This window comes from Danio aesculapii, chromosome 25, assembly GCF_903798145.1.
Source record: "Danio aesculapii chromosome 25, fDanAes4.1, whole genome shotgun sequence".
Taxonomy (NCBI): Eukaryota; Metazoa; Chordata; class Actinopteri; order Cypriniformes; family Danionidae; genus Danio; species Danio aesculapii.
The window spans coordinates 17,538,590-17,559,168 of NC_079459.1; the positions used below are offsets into that span (position 1 = coordinate 17,538,590).

At 36.9% G+C, this 20,579-nt stretch overlaps 1 protein-coding gene across 1 annotated transcript; it reads left to right on the forward strand.

Moving 5' to 3' along the window:
* The first annotated feature begins 868 nt into the window (after positions 1-868).
* mxg (myxovirus (influenza virus) resistance G) lies at positions 869-17,645 on the forward strand. Its single transcript, XM_056451617.1, has 13 exons — positions 869-995; positions 2,010-2,203; positions 3,081-3,218; positions 7,833-7,987; positions 8,071-8,209; positions 9,876-10,074; positions 10,291-10,369; positions 11,251-11,373; positions 13,725-13,857; positions 13,952-14,107; positions 16,857-16,933; positions 17,030-17,242; positions 17,349-17,645. Exons 1-13 carry the CDS (start codon positions 901-903, stop codon positions 17,583-17,585), a joined length of 1,938 nt encoding a protein of 645 aa, XP_056307592.1. The 5' UTR covers positions 869-900; the 3' UTR covers positions 17,586-17,645.
* The last annotated feature ends 2,934 nt before the right edge of the window (positions 17,646-20,579 follow it).

The window sequence follows — 20,579 nt, forward strand, 5'->3', positions numbered from 1 at the left end:
TAAAGAGAATTGTAATTGTATTTTCAATAGGAAACTGATTATAACACAGTTATAATTTTTAACTTTAAAATATTATTGAAGGGAGACAGCTGGAGAGCCATGTATTTTTGATCAAAGAACCACATATGGCTCCCGAGCGATAGGTTCCCTACCGAGCGATAGTACCCCTGACTTATAGGGTACTTTGTGAGGTATAGCTAGTAATGAATGTAAAATTGTTTAGTTCAATCATTGATATTAAAGTAATAAACCCTCATCATAATAATATTCTAGGAGTTTGAACGGGACCGTCTGTAGTGATAAAGAATGTTATCCACTGATAAATGTCTTCAAACGAAAGTAAAAGAATGTCAGCTTGTATCAGTATTTTTATCTGAAATGCACATTAACAAAATGAACTCATACACACTTTGAAATAAATATGATTTTACAAGTGTCAGGAGTTGAGGTTGTTGTTTGTCATTGTCCGTGTGAAATTATCTACTTTTCTTTAGAAACAGGTATAAAATCACATGAAAACTAATAAATGCAAAATTAAAAGAGATGCCAGCTGTAAAATGAAATGAGAAAGGTCTACGTTTTGATGATAAGATAACATAATTATTCCTTTATTTCACATAAACCTTTTGAAATGACATAAAACAATGTTGTAATTTTAATGGTGGTTGATTGGTTGCAACAACGTTGTATAAGTTGTCTTAGTCTTTAATGAACCTTAACAAAATTGACCTTTAGAGTCCAGTACGTGACTGACCCTCCCATGATACATGTTTACTTTTGACATTTTCATTTTCATTCTCAGTATGGGTGTAACACACTATAAAGTCAGTCTGATTTGGGTTTATAGTTAGTCTGAACACATTTTTGTTTCTCTTTCTAACCTGTTTTTTGCTCCCCAGAATGTCTGTTTCAAAGCAAAGCATGTTTTCTATGTTCTCATCTTCATTTTCATTAACCAGAAGCAGTGAGGATCCTGAAAATTCACTCTATGAAAGGTATGTATTTTCACATTTTTATATAACCTTTTCTACATGTATAGCAAGTTTCATAAACAATTGTTATTTAAAGTCTGTTCTTTAGCAGAGAGTAATATACAAACCTAAAAGAGATAAATGCATGCAATGTAGTGTATGCATTTTGAATTCCTTTTTATTTAAGCTTGATTTACTTTTTCGAAGCAGCTTTTGAATAGCATAAAAGTAAGGGAAATAGTGGATTACTTTTTTATTTCAACAGCCTTTAATTATTTTAACCTATTGAAGTCATAATATCATAATAACTAAAAATATTGTTAAAAATCACATTATTTTTTGTTGTTGCATGTAGCTTCACCATTTAAATGCCTGGGTATAAGGTGTATTTCAATCCGCAAGTAGCCTATATTTGAAACCTGTAGAGAGAGGTGGTGCAGTGATCATGGTTTGCTTAGAGCGGCAGTTGAGCTTAATAAAATGAATAACAGCATAGAAAAAGCCTTTTTAAACAGCATCCGCAGGATTAATGTCTTAAAATGTCTTAAATTTATTTATTTTTTTCAAAAAACCTTAAAAAGTCTTAAATTCACATAAATATTGGGTTGTTTATCATTTTAAACAGGTCTTCATTTTCCTATGTCCAGGTAAAGCTACCCCATCGAGCCAACACCCAATCATCAATAATCCATCTCAAAACTTTTTTTTAATATTTAATTTTTTTATTGCAAAGAGAGACAATTGACAACAGCTGTTGGACATTTTTCAGCAAATTCTGATCATTAAATTCTCTAATCAGGGAAAGAAAACTAAAGCAACACATCCCTTTACATGATCTACCATGATTACAAAAACTGTTTACAGAACAAGTTGGCCCATTAGAAAAATCCCTAATGTTTAGCCTTGTCTACATCTAAAATTTCATTCACAATGGTCTTAAAAAGTCTTGAAAAGACTTAAATTTGACTTGAAGAAACCTGCAGAAAAATATGCAATCCTACATTTGTACAAATAAACTGTATATTTTTATATTTACAGTCAGCAAATTAGAAAAGTTCACATTCATTTAGAGGAGAGCATTCGTCCTTACATTGACCTGATTGACACTCTGAGGTCAGTTGGCATTCAAAAGGATTTGGCATTGCCAACTATTGTAGTGATCGGAGACCAGAGTTCTGGAAAAAGTTCAGTGTTGGAAACACTTTCCGGAATTGGACTGCCAAGAGGAAATGGTGAGGAACCTGATTTACTGTCTAGATTTTGACATTTAAATTGATTGCTAATGAGAAAAGATTATGGCATCATGTGAATAGCTGAGTAAGATAGTTTTGTTTGCTAGTCATATTTAGAGATAAACAGCCATACCTCCAAAACCTAGGTGACTTTGACATTCCTGAAACTAATTTAAACTTTTTTTTTTTTTACAAAAAGATATTAACAAAACACATTTAGATTTTTTTTTGTTTACATTATGCTACAATTATTTATATAAAGTTAACAAAATAAAAATGAACGAATGGGAAGTCTGTCTAATCTGTTGATTTAATGACAATTTATTTCTGGACTGTTCATAGACGTCTGTTCGATTTTCATTGACAGCCCAAATATAATGTTGTTTTGACCAAGACCTAGACTTTAATGGGTAGTGTCTGGGTCTGTTTTTCATTGTATTCTGATATAGCAGTATAGGGCTGTGTTTTTGTAAGAGCATCATTGTTGCAGGACAAACTCACATGAGTGATGTTTAATAGCCAGTGATGTTTAATAGCAGAGAACAGTAGACAACTATCACAACCTTGACTGATTTTGTAATAATTTTGACTATTAGCAGGAAGACAGTGGCATAAAAGCAGTGCCAAGAGATGAACATTGGACATCTTACACAACCTCTGTTTTTATTCTACTTGTAGAACAGTGAACATCCACGATTATTGACGCAGATGTGAAGGGGGAGGAGAATTTACATGCGTGGCATTGCTGTTTATCTCTAAATTGTCAGGAAAATCGAAAACAAAACTAACTTTACACTGTCATGTCATCTACATGTTAATGTTGCATACATATTTACAGTTTGTTTTCTGGTTGTTAACTGAACTGTGTCTGCTGTAGGAATTGTCACCAGATGTCCACTAGAGCTGAGGCTGAAGAAGGTAACAGGTGGAGTCAGCTGGAAGGCAGTTATTTCTTACCGTGACAAGAGAACTGAATTTGATGATCCATCAATGGTTGAAAGACATGTTAAAACAGGTCAGTGGTTCCTACATATTTCATGGCAGTTTGAAGTCTAAAAGTTTGAAGATAAAAGCTTAATGCATTATCTTTTTGTAAAATAAACAGACCCTTAACCCTTGTATACTGTTTAAACTGATTACCCTTTCATTATGCTTGTAGCTGTTTTTGCCCCATTGACATCCATTATAACAATAGCCATGACACCAAATAATCATGCATTCTTGATTGTTGGTGTTTTTCCATGTTGGGAAGAGGTAAAACCTTTCATTTTTACTGTGAATCATTAGTTGGCACCATTACCCGTCTAGGCCTGTGCAAATAAGTGTCTAGCTTTCATATGGAGTTCTATAGAGTAAAACAACAAATAATAGAGTGTGTTTGTGTGTGTGTGTGCGTGTGTGTGTGTGTGTGTGTGTGTGTGTGTGTGTGTGTGCGCGCGCAAAAATACACTTACTCTGTTTACTATCTTCTGAAAACTGAGCTGTTCATTTTCTGTTTTCTAAAAGATATCAAGGTAAGTGGGCAAAGGTCTCTCTCACACTCTAACACGCACACACACACACACTATACATTTTTTTGCTACTGATGATCAACAGTAAAATTTACTAATTTCCCAACAGGGAAAACCAAGAACAATCAAGAATGCATGATTATTTGGTGTCATGGCTTCGCAATCAAAAAATGATATTGGGGCAAAAATAGCCACGAACATAACAAAAGGATAGTACATTTGCCAGTATACAAAATGAGTCAAAATAAGTTGTCACCAAAAATCATTACTATTTTGAAACACAGAGAAAATTGTGGCTAACTAAGGTTCAAAATCACCCCAGAGTGGATGAAAACCAAAAAAGTTAAAGAATTAAACAAGCCTTTGCTGAAACAACTATGCTATAACTGGCTCAAAAACTTTTGTCAAACCATATTTCACAAGACTTTTACCCAAATGCTCCACATCAGTTCACCAAAGGTGAGCGACTGTACTAATTTACTATGGTTAAAAGTCATATACATGTAGATGAAAAAAATAGTATCAAACATTTGCTGTCAACACTAAAGCATATAATTCATTGAAAATTCTTTAATTTGATGGTTGGAAGTCGGCAGTCACAAGCACCTGTAGCCCTGATTGTCATGGATCTGGAAGGAGGACCCAAATGCAAAATTATGTCAAGGGGATTTTATTGGCAAAACAGTTCAACAGGTGATGACAAGTGGTGTAGTGCTGGAGAGTCCTGAAAGATTGAGCAGGTTTGTCTGGGCCAGGCAGGAGGTGGTGAAGGCCTTGGATGAGGCACTGCAGAGCAGTCACTGGAGGATTGTAGCTTCTCTATCAGTAACAGCCTGGTAGAGGATGTCAGCAGCCGGGGACTTACAAAAAGACAAAGACAGACATGGAGAACTAAAAACTATGAAAACAAACAATAAACTAAATACCCAGAGACTATAAAAGGAAATGCTCTTAACAGTAAAAAAAAAAAAAAAAGCCAAATTAAATAAATTTTGCTTAAATTACTGAAATGACTGGATGGAATAAAAAAATCCATAGAAAAACTAAAAGAAGCTATTAATAAAACTGAGAAGATAAAGAATATAATTGCTAAGGTTTAGAAAATACTTATAAAGTATGAACTGGGCAATGCAGTGGAGAGTCTTGACGCTCAGGAACACACAAAGATCACACAAGTACAGAACAAACAATGTACTTGCAAAGACATGAAGGACAAGTAAACATTATAAAGGGAGGAAAAGCACACGAGGACCAGGTGGTGTCACTTACACAAACAAGGACAAGATACGGGCTAAACAAGGGGGTATTGAAGGGAAACAAGGATTGAAGGAATAGATGAGAACATGGCAGACACACACAAAGGCCCTGTCCACACGAACAGGTACAGTATTTTCAAAACGGCACTTTTTTTTTACAAAGTTTTGCTGTTTGTCCACATGAAAACACATTGTCAGGTGACTGAAATCAATATTTTCTGAATACTCCGGCCAGGGTTGAAGATTTTCCAAAACTCTGGGTACATAATTTGTTTGCATCGTGCCATTCGCGCATGGCAATAAACAATTGTTAATTCACCTCTGTTCTCACATTTGCATTGATTTGTATGTAATGTACTCTGCAAATACTTAATTCCCGTTTGGCATTAACTATGCATAAAAGTGTCATTATCTCCACCTGTTGGTTCAGCGTGCCCATAAGTTTTTACGTTTTTAGTGTTTTTTTGTGTGTGTATATATATATATATATATATATATATATATATATATATATATATATATATATATATATATATATATATATATATATATATATAAAGTTATTTAAATTTTTTATTTTGAGTTTGATTGATTGATTTTGATTGTAAGGTGCATTCTGAGGGATCAGGTCTGATTGTCTATAGGTGTAATGCAAGTTTGAGGCACGACTGTGTTTTTGTCTCCACGAATGATACTGAGGTGATCCTGAAGAGAAAATGCAAAAGTCAATGCAAATGTGAGAATAGAGGTGGATTACCGGCCCGTGGTGTGAATGATGCAGAATATGCAATGCACTTGCCGCAAACCTCCGCATTTGGTGTGAACCCAGCCGTGCTGGCCAATCAGAAAGTGCACACTCTGATGTCATGAGATAAAATCCACATGACCGCACTGTATCCAAAGATTCAGAAAATCTTCACCCTGGCCAGAGTTTACAGGTTTCAGTCACCCGATACTCTGTTCTTGTGAGGGCAAACAGCAAAACTGCATAGATAAAGTGCTGTTTTGAAAATACCCATGTTAGTGTGGACGGGGCCTAAGCCATGTGCTCAAACATAGGACAAACATAAAAACTTTAAACAAAGACAACAGAGATGTGACATACATTGGAGAGCTATGACACTGATAGATGTACATTTCTGTTTAACCTCTTCACTTCTCTGTTTTAAAGGGCACCTATGGTAAAAAATCTACTTTTCAAGCTGTTTGGAAAGACATATGTGCATGTATGGTGTATAGACCGTCATATTGGGGCGATATAAGCACACCTAGTGCTTTTTTTTTTCAATTTAACAACATAAAAAACGGTGGACCAATTGGAGCTGTTTTCAGATCGACCACAACTTTACGTAGGAGAGCGGTCCCGCCGCCCACCAATATTGATTGACAGGCGCGTCATCATATCCTCAGTTTGTTGATTCACGTCCGCCATTTTCAGCGTGAGTCGAAGCGATATCACTAAAGGAACACCCTAGCTCTATTTTTAGATGCAAGGCTCATTGGGCTCAACACAAGATCAATATTCTCCACATTATCGCTCTAATCGGAATTATTGGTTGTATCTTTAGGTAGGTTTGCAAACGTGTACTTCTCATTGAGTCTACCTTATACTTCAGCCTTATACTACCTTAACTAGCATGCGTTTTAGAATTCTATACATAGGTTTCTATCAGGGTACATTCAAGTCGACGGCTGGGCGCCGCGGATCGTTGCAGACTTGAAGCGCCGTTGTGTGTACCCTGATAGAAACCTATGTTTAGAATTCAAAAATGCGTGGCGCAACGATTCGGGACACTTCATGTTTCTGCCGCGCCACAGAGAGTGTCTGGTGTGCCGTGTCATGGCTTCGAGCGGCGCATCCGGTCAAAGTTAATTTGCCTCAGTCAAAGTTAATTCAGTGTGTGTGGTTATTAGTTTCTGTGTACAAGCTCGGCACTTGAAACTAGCACACAGTTGGCTGTAAAACTGTACAAAGTCACAAATGATTTTGTACTCTCTGCTTGGTCTGTGTCCGAGTCGTACATGTACGACTGAATGCGGATCCTCTCACTCTCGCTCCTCTCAGTCTGCCTGTCTGATTCTGTTTCAAACACAGAGCGGGTGAGCTCATGGCCCCGCCCCCTTGTTACGTTGGGCGGGAAGCCGAAACTAATTTACATGTGAAGCAACACACCCATAAATCAGCGAACTGTGGACACGCCCCCAACATGACACTTTTTAACACATTAGAATAAAAAATCTGAATTGTGTTTTAAACGGAACCTAAACTGGCACACTCAGAAGAACCATAATATTAATATTAAATCAGAAAAAAGAGGTAAACTATGTTCCCTTTAAAATTAGAATAATCTAATTTGAAAGCCACATAAGTAAGTAAAGTTTTCAGATCCACATAGCAAATTCATTCAAACAACAGATCTAATGTAAAATAAAAAAAAAAGCAAGAAGGTTTCTGATTTAAGTCCTGGCTGGGCCACGAGGCATTTCTGCATGGTTTGCATATGGTTGTGTGGGTTTCCTGTTCGTGCTGTGGTTCCCCTCACATTTCAAAGACATGCGGTATACGTGAATTGAGTAAACTAAATTGGCTGTAGTGTATGAATGTGTTTGAATGAGAGAGAGTGTGGGTGCTTCCCACCGCTTGGTTGTGGCTGACAGGTCATACACTGCATAAAATTTATGCCAGAGTAATTGGTGGCTCATTCTGCTGTTCATTTCGCTGATTGTAATAAGTGCAGTGACCTACAAAAGTTATACACGGGGCTTGTGTGATTAAATCATGAATATTTTTCTATTGACAGTCCTAACATAATTAAAAAATGAACTGTTTTAGCTGAGAAACATAACTGTTGTGTGTTACAGCTCAGGATGTGCTGGCAGGAAATGGGGTAGGAATCTGTAATGAGCTCATCACTTTACAAGTCATGTCTCCGGATGTGTGTAATCTCACATTGATTGATCTACCTGGAATTGCTCGAGTCCCAGTAGGAGGACAACCAGATGATATTGCAAACCAGGTGAGCAGTATAATCTTATTTTCAAGGCATTTAGTATCATATTTATACAGTAAAACTTTCTGTCTCGTTTTTGTCTCCTGTAGATAAAAAAACTGATATTCAAGTTTATTGTGATGCAAGAGACTATTAACCTGGTTGTGGTCCCTTGTAACAATGACATTGCAACAACAGAAGCATTAAAACTTGCACAAGAAGTAGATCCTGAGGGCAAAAGAACTATTGGTAACGTAATACGGAACACCTGCATTTAAACACACACACAAACATTAAATAACATTATACATACATATTATGGGTTGAACGCTACACTGAAGTCACAGTTTGGTACGTTTGGTTGGGTTCTGTTTCTGTTTATTTTGAACAGGGAGAAGTGTTTTGCCACAATTAGTACAGAACTGAAGAGCTTTTTGTGATGCAAAAGTACAAAATAAAAAGAATAAAATGATTTAAAAAAACAACAACTTTATAATCAGGAAACTATTTATTAAACTTTATAAGATTAACAATAATTTTGTATTAAATTTAAGATTCAGTAAGCTTCAATCTTAAAGCCTGAAATCTTTTTTAATCAAAATGCAGCACAGTGTCCATTCATAACAGCAAAGTCAACAACAGCAACTGTTTAATATCATGTGTGTATAGGGAAGGGATTTACGTGTACACAAAATGAGACAGTATCTTATATTTCCATTGTTTGATGTACGTGCATGTTCATTAAACACTCATGTCTTCGAGACATTTTTTAGATGCTGTGTAAAGATAAAAAGATTTCAACTTTTACCCGCAGCAGCGCTCATTTTTCATATTGTCAGTTCTGCAGCAGTAGCCCAATCAGAAGAACTCGGATGTGGACTAGTGTTGCGAGCTTCTGTTTATGGCAGCAAGTTGACATGACAATGACAACATGATAGAACCACAGCTGAGCGATGTGTCTCATGTTTTCAGACACAAATACTTGACCTTTGTGTGAATGGCTCTTCAGTTGTTGAACTGCTGTGGTCTTTCCTGTCTAACTCCAGTGATTACTCATCTGAACTGACTGTATTCGTACTAGTATACCCCTAATTATATTTATATAATTTAGGTTGTGGCCCAAAATAAGTTGTGTAGAATTGTTATGAAAGTACCTCCACTGACACATTTAAATAATGAACATTATAGCCAAAGTAATATTTTAAAAGTTGAGAATAGGGTAACATTTTTAAAATTAGTGATGGTTTTTAAGATTTTAAAGAAAATGGTCCCAAAATATTTTCTTAATTATTACGTTTTAGTTAGTGAAGTACATTGTCATTCTACAAGAGCACGTAGCAGGGATATTTATCCATATAGATTTAAGAGTGAACCAGGTAGAAATTCTTTTTTGTGTACTAGCTCTGCTGCTTGGAATGCTTTGCCCTCGATTTTTAAAGAGATTCAAATTGAGAGTGATTTTAAAAGGGAAATTAAAAAGTGGTTGTTTTATAGTTGATGTTGAGGATTTTATTGTGCTGAGTTGCTGAGCTGATGATGTTTGCATTCCATTTATGATTTGCTCGTTAATTTTAAAAAATATCGAGGACCACAATGGAAATAAGCCTGTGGCTTTTTTGTGTATTTTATCCTCGACAGTTTTTGAAATAATGTATGAATTGGTCTAACTGGACTTGTTTGTATATTTTTGTTAGAATTGTCAAATAAAATCAATCAATCAATCAATCAATCAATCAATCAATATATATATATATATATATATATATATATATATATATATATATATATATATATATATATATATATATATATATATATATATATATATATATATATATATACACACATACATACATATATACAATTCTGTGTCAGCAAATACATTTTACATGATAACTATATTTCTGTTTTGCAGCTGTTTTGACCAAGCCAGACCTCATAGACAAGGGTACAGAGAAAAACATTCTAGCCGTTGTGCAGAACAAAGTGATTCCTCTCCGCAAAGGTTACGTCATGGTGAAGTGCAGAGGACAACAGCAGATCAATGATGACATTTCTCTGGATGAGGCCGCAGAAATGGAGAGAGAGTTCTTTGAGAATCATGAGTTTTTCAGGTTTGCCCTCTATAGATTGCTCGCATTTCATCCCTAAACTGATATTTAACATCCCTTAGCTGTACACTATTAAAACTGGACACTATTAAAGTTTGCATCCACAAATCGCTTCCTGAAGAGCTACCTTTTTTAAAGTTTATTTTCGTCATGTTTTCTTTGGCCAAAACACAGGGAAGATTTTTAAAGATGACATGATTATTAATTGACTCTTTGCAGACGCCTGTTGAGTGAGGATAAAGCAACTACTAAAAGTCTTGCCAACAAACTGACTCAAAACCTTGTTGAGCATATTAAAGTAAGTTACTAAAAGTATTATGTAAACTGTCTCTTCATATTATGTGTATATAGAATAGAATATAAATATGATCATTCATGATTTTATTTATAATTCATCATTTAAAGTCAGTACATCAATTAAAGTGTTAAATGGGTCATTTCAATGTACTGTATACCATTCGGTTCGATTCATGTATAACCATTCCTAGAATTTCAGGCAGTGAATGGTTTACATTTGTCGGTGCTGTTCTACGCTCTTGTGGAAACAAAATTAGAACTGTACCTGACTGTTCTTAGAATGGTTGGCATGATAGTGGAAAAGCCTGTAATGGTCACATGTATTGTGCAAAAGACAATGAAATTTGGAAATTATTAAAACGTAACATGATTAAAACTGCACTCACAAACTCCACAATTCTGCTAATGTCATATATGTGAATTAAATATACAAACAAATCTTACAATAACATCACAATGAACAAAACAGAATGACACTGTTGGTGTGACAATTTGTTGTTACCATCAGATGGCAAAGTCATGCACTGTTTCTAAAGCTTCAAACCCTCAATGCAGTTTGATGTAAAAACCTCATTGCTTCAGAAGTTTCATTCTGCACAATATTATTACGGTGTATTTAAAAAATGGTGCTTCCTGTGTTGTTCCCTTTGTAGCATGTGCAAGTGATTCTCTATAAATGAATTAGTGTTCTAAAGTGAGTCTGGCTCCACCCTTTAGGTACCGTAATATTGTGCTAGGTACACTTACGCAAGGTTCCTAAACTTTGGTTAACTTCTGACAACTTCTGACTGGAAACTGAAATACTGAGTACTAGACTGTACCAACCATACTACTAAATGGAAATGAGCCAAAATATGTGTTGATCTTTACCGTCTTTTTCAGAAATCACTGCCACAGCTCAGTGAGCAGATAAAAAAGCAGTTGTGGGACCTGAGGGATGATCTTAAAGAGTGTGAGGCTGGACCGCCACAGGACTCAAAAGGGGCCAAACAATTTCTTATTAAAGTAAGACGTTTTAAGCATCCCATCTAGCAGAAAAAATATTAGTGGTCAATGTTATTAGAATTGACTGTGCTCTGCCACACAAAAACTCTCTGCTGTCTGATTTAGCTCCAAAGCCTGAGTCCCCTGATGTGCTAGGGCACAGTTACTAATTTACCTTAACTCTGGAGCACATTTCAGATTTTCTAATCCTGGAGCCTCCAAAAGCCTCCTGAGCCCTGTCCTCCTCTTTAAATATGATGGTATTCTGTTGTATTCTGTTGAGTTTCTGTTTTACTCAAACCTCCATGATCTGTGCCACCAGCACTGCCCTGCACTCTCCTATAGTTCCTAAATTGACCCTATGCATGGTTACTGTGGGTTTCGATTAGCCAGCCTAGCCTATTCCTGTGAACTGTCATATCATTTTATATTCACAGCATTTAAGATCTGCCTTCTTGAAAAATTAATGATCAACACTGCATGATTGAGACAAAATTTTTGACACAAAAAGTGTGTTACATATCAAATTTTCAATGGATGTGCTTGGCAGTGTTCAGTCTCCTCATGGCCCTTACATTTAATGATTTAATGATGTTCTTTTCATCTTATTTATGACTAAATGAATGCTTAGGCAGTTAAAGAAACCTTTATGAAGTTGAAGTTGAGATACATTCAAACCAATCTTTCATCAAAAATGTTCAGGCTGGCTTGAGAATGTTCCATGCTCCATGTATATGGTCTATTGCCCTGGCACTTCTGACCCTTTCGGACCCAGGAAAGACCCCTGGACAGCTTACCCACATTATTCCTTTTACTATGGTAATTTAATGCCACTGTTTAAAAAACAACCACAGCTATCTTAAGCAATGCCAGACTAATGTCTCTCCTGACATTTTTTAGAAACACTAGAATGTGTTGTCTTCAATTAGTAGCTGCCTTTTCTATCCAGAATCTTCTGGACACTAACCAGTTTGGTTTCAAAAGTGGCCACTCCACTTAGACAGACCATTTCACAGTTGTGGAAGGCAGCTCTGAGACTTGCAAGAGCTGCATTCAAGAGCTCCATGTGTTATAAAAGCTTGGACAAGCAGATGGGTAGCATGTTCTGATAGGAAAGGTTTAATCTTTGTGATGTTATTTAGAGCAAATCTGCATGAACAGGCAGTATGGTCTGTAAAATTCAGCTGGTCAAGAACCACTCCTAGAGTTCTCCTCAGTGCTCATCCTGCTGGATTTACAGTATATGCTGCTTTTGATACAGTGAACCACAAAATTCTCTTGGCAACCAACAAGCAGTACGCATCCCAGGAACCACACTCTATGGTTCAGCTCTTACCTTGCAGATAGGTCTTTCAGGGTTTCTTGGAGAGGTGAAGTATCCGAGCTGCATGCTCTTGCCACTGGGGTGCCTATGCTTGGACTGCTTCTCTTCTCTATTTATATCGCATCACTTGGGTTTGTTATTTAAAAACATGTCTTTTCCCACCACTGCTATTCTGACAATACCTAACTCTACGTCTCATTCCAAATGGATGATCTGATGATTGCTGCCTGGATATCAGCATGTCTGACAGAAATTTCTTGCTGGATGAAGGACTACCACATTCAAATCAATCTCACCAAAATAGAGCTACTGGTAATCCCATCTAGCCCAAAGATTAACCACAATTTTACCCTACAGCTGGGCAACTCCTTCCAGGATCGTCAGGTACCAACTCTAGGAATGATTCTTGATGACCAGCTGAATTTAACAGACCGTATTGCCACAATTGCTCGTTCATGCAGATTTGCTCCTAATAACATCAGAAAGATTAGACCTTTCCTATCAGAAGATGCTGCTCAATTGCTTGTCCAAGCTCTTGTCTTGTCAAGAGACTTGACTATTGCAATGCTCTCTTTGCTGGCCTACCAACCAACACCAGTAAAAGCCTCTTCAGCTGATCCAGAATGCAGCTGCATTCTTGTCTTTAACAATTAAAAAAGACGTCTTTATTTATCAGTCTACACTGATTCAAGACAGTCTACAAAAAATCAAGGCACTGTAATTCATCTACAAAACAACTGCTGGCTAGGTACCCATTTAATTAAGCTCATATACTGCAGGTATATGTACTTAACAAGATCTTGCTCTCTGCTACTAAACATCGCTTTGTGGTACTATCGTCCCTTTGAGGTACAAAATCCATTGCAAGGACATTCATCTTTAATGTTTCGTCCTGGTGTAATGACTCGGCAAACTCTACGCAAGGAGCTGAGTCTCTGACCATTTTTTAAAAAAACATCTGAAGGCTCATGTGTTTCAATAAATAGCTAATAATTTAATTGTCCAACAACAATCTCTTGGCTGTGTTTAATTAATATTTTTTGTGCAGATCTTAACAAAGTTTAATGGACAAATCAAGTTATTATCATCAGGAGAAAAGATGGCTGAGAAAAACTTGTTTGTGCTGCTTCGGGCGGAATTCAATATGTGGAATGATCATCTTAATGAAACAAAGAAATCCTGTTAGTGTATTTTCAAATAATAACAAAACCTAATACAAGTTAATTATAAAAAATATTCTCTTTTAATAAGAAATGTGTCTTGTTCTCCAACAAGTAAAACAATCAACTAAAGAGAAAATAGAGGTTCTCCAGAATTTCAGAGGGAGAGAACTGCCTGGCTTCAGCAACTACAGAGTGTTTGAGGTGATTTTGCAAAACCATGTGGCCACACTTAAGAACCCAGCTACTGAATTACTTAACGCCATCAAAGGTAACTCATCATGTATTTTCATGTTTAAGATCTTTCTGTTCCATACTGGGAGTCAACACTCCCAATTTTTCCCGGTAGTCTCTTGTATTTCACACCCATCTTCCCCCACAACCCCGTTTTGTTTTGGTGACAGGAAACTCCCGTAATTTGAATGGCTCAATGAATAATCATGTCCATTTTTTAGTCCAAGTTTGTCCAGTTACCAGATCTTTCAAACCATTTTTAACCTCAATCTTGCAACCTAAAATCTTGTGCTGTTAATTTCTGCATAGGTGATAGATCTGAGATTTGAATGGCAATGGTAGTAGCGTCAGTGATAGAAATAGAAGAAAAAGTGCCTGATGGTGCTCAGATTGCATTTTATATATACAGTTGTTGTACAATGAAACTGAAATGCCTGGTTTTAAACCACAATAATTTAATAGTATGGTTTAGGGCCTCATTTTGTGGACAATACAGCATTGATTTGTCTTGGGAATAACCCATAAGTCCTGCACAGTGGCCAGAGGGATTTTGAGCCATTCTTATTTCAGAATAGTTGCCAGGTCACTACGTGATGCTGATGGAGAACAACTTTTCCTGACTCACTCCTCCAAAACACCCCAAAGTGGCTCAATAATTTCCGCACAATAATTTTCAACTGGTACATTTGTCTGACAATTGCACTTAAGAAACCATGTATTAGATCAATGGAAATACAGTACATTCCGAAAGTATTTATAGCGCTTCATTTTTTCCAAATTTTTTTATGTTACAGCCTTATTCATTCATTCATTCATTCATTCATTTTCTTTTCGGCATAGTCCCTTTATTAATCTGGGGTTGCCACAGTGGAATGAACCGCCATCTTATCCAGCATATGTTTTACACAATGAATGCCCTTCCAGCTGCAACTTATCACTAGGAAACCCCCATACATTCTCATTCACACACATACACTACGGACAAGTTAGCTTACCCAATTCACCTGTACCGCATGTCTTTGGACTTGTGAGGGAAACCGGAGCACCTGGAGGAAACCCATGCGAACACGGGGAGAACATGCAAACTCCACACAGAAACGCCAACTGACCCAGCTAAGGCTTGAACCAGCGACCTTCTTGCCGTCAGGCGAGAGCACTACCCACTGCGCCAACGCGTCGTCCCAGCTAAAAAAACTATTTTTTGAAACTGTTGCAAATTTATTAAAAATAAAAAAAACTTGAAAAATCACATGTACAGAAGTATTCACAGCCTTTGCTCAATACTTTGTTGATGCACATGTGGCAGCAATTACAGCCTCAAGTCCTTTTGAATATGATGCCACAAGCTTGGCACACCTGTCTTTGGGAATTTTTGCGCATTCCTCTGTGCAGTCCCTCTCAAGCTCTATCAGGTTGGATGGGAAGTGATGGTGTACAGCCATTTTCAGATCTCTCCAGAAATGTTCAATAGGATTTGGATCTGGACTCTGGCTGGGCCACTTAAGGACATTCCCCGAGTTGTTGTGAAGCCACTCCATTGATATTTTAGCAGTGTGCTTTGGGTCATTGTCCTGCTGGAAGATGAACGGTCACCCCAGTCTGAGGTCAAGAGCACTCTGAAGCAGGTTTTCATTCAGGATGTCTCTGCTGAAAAACATCCCCACAGCATGATGCTGCCACCAGCATGCTTCACTGCAGGGATGATATTAGCCTGGTGATGAGCGGTGCCTGGTGTTCTCCAAACGTAACGCCTGGCATTCACTCCAGAGAGTTCAATTTTAGTCTCATCAGACCAGAGAAATTTGTTTCTTATGGTCTGAGAGTCCTTCAGATGCCTTTTGGCAAATTCCAGATGGGGAGTGGCTTCCGTCTGGCCACTCTACCATACAGGTGGATTACTGCACAGATGGTTGTCCTTGTGTAAGGTTCTCCTATCTACACAGAAGAACACTGGAGCTCAGACAGAGTGACTATAGGGTTATTGATCACCTCCCTGACTAAGGCCTTTCTCCCCCGATCACTCAGCTTAGATGGCCGGCCAGCTCTAGGAAGTCTGGTGGTTCCAAACATCTTCCACTTACTGATGATGGAGGCCACTGTGCACATTGGAGCTTTCAGAGCAGCAGAAATTTTTTCTGCAACCTTCCCCAGTCTTGTGCAGTACAATCCTGCCCCAGAGGTCAACAGACAATTCCTTTGTCTTCATGCATGGTTTGTGCTTTGACATGCACTGTCAACCCTGGGACCTTATATAGACAGGTGTATGCCTTTTCAAATCATGTCCAATCAACTGAATTTACCACAGTAAATTCAACCTTTTAAGCTGTAAGTAACTCCAATTAAGCTGCTGAAACATCTCAAGATTGATCAGTGGAAACAGAATGAACCTGAGCTCAATTTACAGCTTCACGGCAAAGGCTGTGAATACTTATGTACATGTGATTTTTCAGGTTTTTTATTTGCTGTAACTTAAAAAAATGGAAAAGTAAAGCGCTATGAATACTTTCCGGATGCACTGTATATGGGGTATATAACATATTCTATTGAAACATGTCAAGGATTTGTTCAATATAATGTTTAAATTCTTTTAAATGTTACATTATTGATAAAGCTATAAGGCCATGTTTCACTCAAATTTAACTCTAACTCTAACACACCCGAGGAGGTTGGATTTTAGCACTTAGCTATATGAAAGATGAATGATGCCTGGAATTTTTTTTATTATATTTGCTTTACATTTATGGTTGTGTGCTGTTTTTGATGTACTGTATTTTCTTTACCTGAAGGCATCATACTTGACCATTTCACTGAGGTTGTCGAAAATTGTTTCCAGAATTATCCTGTTCTTCAGAGTATCACTAAGGTATTACTATTAGCTATTACTCCTGTTTAGATGTAAATAAATCTGCAACAATGAAAGTTACCTTTTAAAAAAAATATTTCTCACCTGCAACTACAGGACAAAATTGACAACATTCAGTCAAGCCAGCAAGCAAAGTTAGAGCGGAGGATCTCAGAGCAATTTCAAATGGAAAAAATGGTCTATACTCAAGATCCCATTTTCTTAAAGGCCTTGAATGAGATACCAGATAGTGAGACATTTTCAATAGATGAGTTACCTGTCTTTGACAAGAAAAGCAAGTACAGTGACATGCTGGAGGCATATTATGAGGTACATCTTTCTAGTTGTCAGTAAATAAATATGTTTTTGTTAGTTCAGACATTGAATGGGCTGCAAAACTTGTGATGTATGAAAGTAATTTGAGATTTTCTTTCAGATAGTAGTGCAGCGGATGGCTGACCAACTGCCCATGATGATATTATTTTTCATGCTGAAGCAGACTGCTAAACTCCTAACTGCAGACATGTTGAGTTTACTGAATGGGGTAAAAGTGAGCGAGCTCCTGTTTGAGGACACAGACGTCAGCAGAAGGCGTAGAGACCTACAGGCTCGTCTGGACCGCCTGAGTATTGCACAGGAAACCTTGAGCAATTTTGAAGGATCTGCTGAGTAGAGGTTATCATCTAAAAATGAGTTGTGTATTAAACATAGTAATTACATTCATGTATTCTGAAGCATTATTTTTGTAATTACTATGTCTGAAAAGTAAATACTCAGTAAGAAATTTTATTTTGATATAAATGTTAACACTTTACAATATAGTTTAATTTGTTACTAAAATAAACAAACAGCGCACAATACATTTATTACAGTGTTTATTCATTCATAATATTTCATTCTTACTTCATGTTAGTAAAAATATTAAATGACATTCACATTACACACTTTTGCACCATTCTCCCTAGAAATGAATTGTGATGCATCCATCTAGGCATATGTCAGGACTAACTGTGTGGCATATTTGTGAAAAGTAATAAAACAGCGCAAGATTAATGCAGAACAGGTCAATTCATTTTGTAACAACACTTAATGAATCAGACCGTTTGTTGTTAATTAACATGGTAACGAATGAAAGTGTTAACATCTGATGATTCCAGCTATAGCCTCGTCCTTCAGTCATTTCTGATTTCATTTAGCATTTGTTTTAGGCTAAACTAACCATTAATTTACGAATGAGTTAATCATTAATCGCGCACCCTTATTGTGAAGTGTTGCAATTAAATGTGTATTTAATGAAATATTGAAATGTAAACATTTAAGTATATTCTATGCAGAATAGAAATATCTGTGGTTGTTTCATGTGGTGGCCACAAATACTCTGTAAAAAAAAACTGTTAATTAAACATTTCTGTGTTTTGTGATTCACAAGGTTTCCGTTTATTCATGGTTGTGTATTGCATAATGGAAATTCAACTCTACAATTCAACTCTCAGACAATATATCACTTGAAACTAAAATGAAAGTGTAATTTAGTGTAATTATAAAGTATATTTTTAAATAGTTATAAATGTTAATAAAATCAAATTTTCAAAAAAAAAAAAAAAAATAGCGACCAACTTAACTAAAAAAATGTGTAAAGTAGCAGATTTCCATCTGTTTTTAAACTTTCTTTTTCAGAAGAAAGATTCAGGTCCCGTAATGCAATTCAAAAGCATAAAATAAAAATTGTGGAAAACTGCTAACTAAGAGATATTTTCAGTTAGTTTAGTTGGTTGCTGTTAACAAATTTATCCTGCATGATTCTAGCTGTATAAGGTTAGACTTTCAGTAATTCCTAATTGGTCCATTCTTTCATTCACCATCATTTCATGTTAAACTAATTATTAATTTAAATATTAGTAAATCATTAATAGTGCCTGTAGTTTGCAAGTGTTGCCTATAAATGTGTATTCAATGAAATATTGAAATGTAAACATTTAAGAAAATTTTATGAAGAACAGAAATATCCGTGGTTGTTTTCATAGTGGCCACAAATACTACATTGTAAAATCTAACAGTTAACTTTATCAATTCCTCACTGTATCATTACAAACTGATCAGAATTTCAGCTGAAAGCCTACTCAAGACTCCCGGGGAAAAACGGGAGTGTTGGCAGGTATGTGATATAAGGAACTACTGTTTTCATTTTGATTTTAGCAACTTAACAGACAGCAAAAATGTTGAGGCGTCGTGTTGCTACATATGAGTGTAATCTTCACTGTATGCATATTTATAACAAGCCTATAACATTACTGCCTCCTTTAATTCTCATTGAAAATACGAAACATGCCCTCACTTTTGCTGAATTTCAGTTTGAATAATCAATAATGGCCATTATAAAAGTAGAACGTACAATAAGTTTATACATTATAGGAAATAAAGGCAAGCAATCAGTCAATATACAGAATGTACCTGGTTACATTAATTATTAACTTATCTTTGCACTCAGCCAAAACACGTTACTTGAGAACAAGTAATAGATTCAAAAGACCAAAGTCTGGGAATATGTCGTTAGATATAGACAACAAGATGAATTAAATATCACGTTTAACAAATATAGTAGGATTAGATCCAGCGGTAGATCCCTGATGAACAGTCAGACGACCACAGCTCTCATCTGGGTAGATATGCTGCAGCGCATGCCAGAGCGTGTGTGTGTGTGTGGTCACATGATGTGCGTTTTCAGGGGTATAGTGTGGACAGAGAGCTGTTCAGAAACGCTGGATGAAACGCTAGTGTTTGTTTTTATTCTAAAACGCTGTTTTAAAACTAAAACGTACTAGTATAAACGGGGCCTTGGTCTTGTCAGACCCCAGAATCTTATTTCTCACCATCTTGGAGTCCTTGAGGTGTTTTTTTAGATTAGATTAGATTTAACTTTATTGTCATTACACATGTACAAATACAATGCAACGAAATGCAGTTTCAGCCTAACCAGCAGTGCAATAGCAGCAAGTGCAGGATACAGGTATAAGTTATAAAGTGTCAGTCAGTGAGGGGCAGAGTTCAAAAGGGAGACAGCTCTGGGGAAAAAGCTGTTCCTCAGTCTGCTGGTTTTTGTCCGGGGGAGCCTGAAGCGCATGCCGGAAGGCTGGAGAGAAAACAGTCTGTGAGCAGGGTGAGAGGTGTCCTTAAGAATACTGCGTGCTCAGCGCAGACAGTGTTTCTTCTGGATGTCCTCTATGGCTGGCAGTGTAGTCCCTGTGATGCGTTGGGCAGTTTTCACCACCCGCTGCAGTGCCTTACGCTCAGCAACAGAGCAGTCTGCCATACCAGACTGTGACGCAGATGGTCAGGATGCTTTCTATTGTGCAACGGTAGAAGTTCACCAAGACGGCTGATGAAAGCTGGTTCTTCTTAAGTTGCCTCAAGAAGAATAGGCGCTGGTGAGCCTTCTTGACCAGGCTGGAGGTGTTGGTGGTCCAGGAAAGGTCCTTTGAGATGTGGGTCCCCAGGAACTTGAAGGATGAGACAGGCTCAACGGCCATCCCATTAATGTGGATGGGATCATGTGAGCCTGTTCGTCCCTTCCTGAAGTCCACAATGAGCTCCATGTATATAATTAAAAATTTTAACTTGTACATATGTCTGACAGTTTCATATAAGAAACAATGTATTAGAACAATGA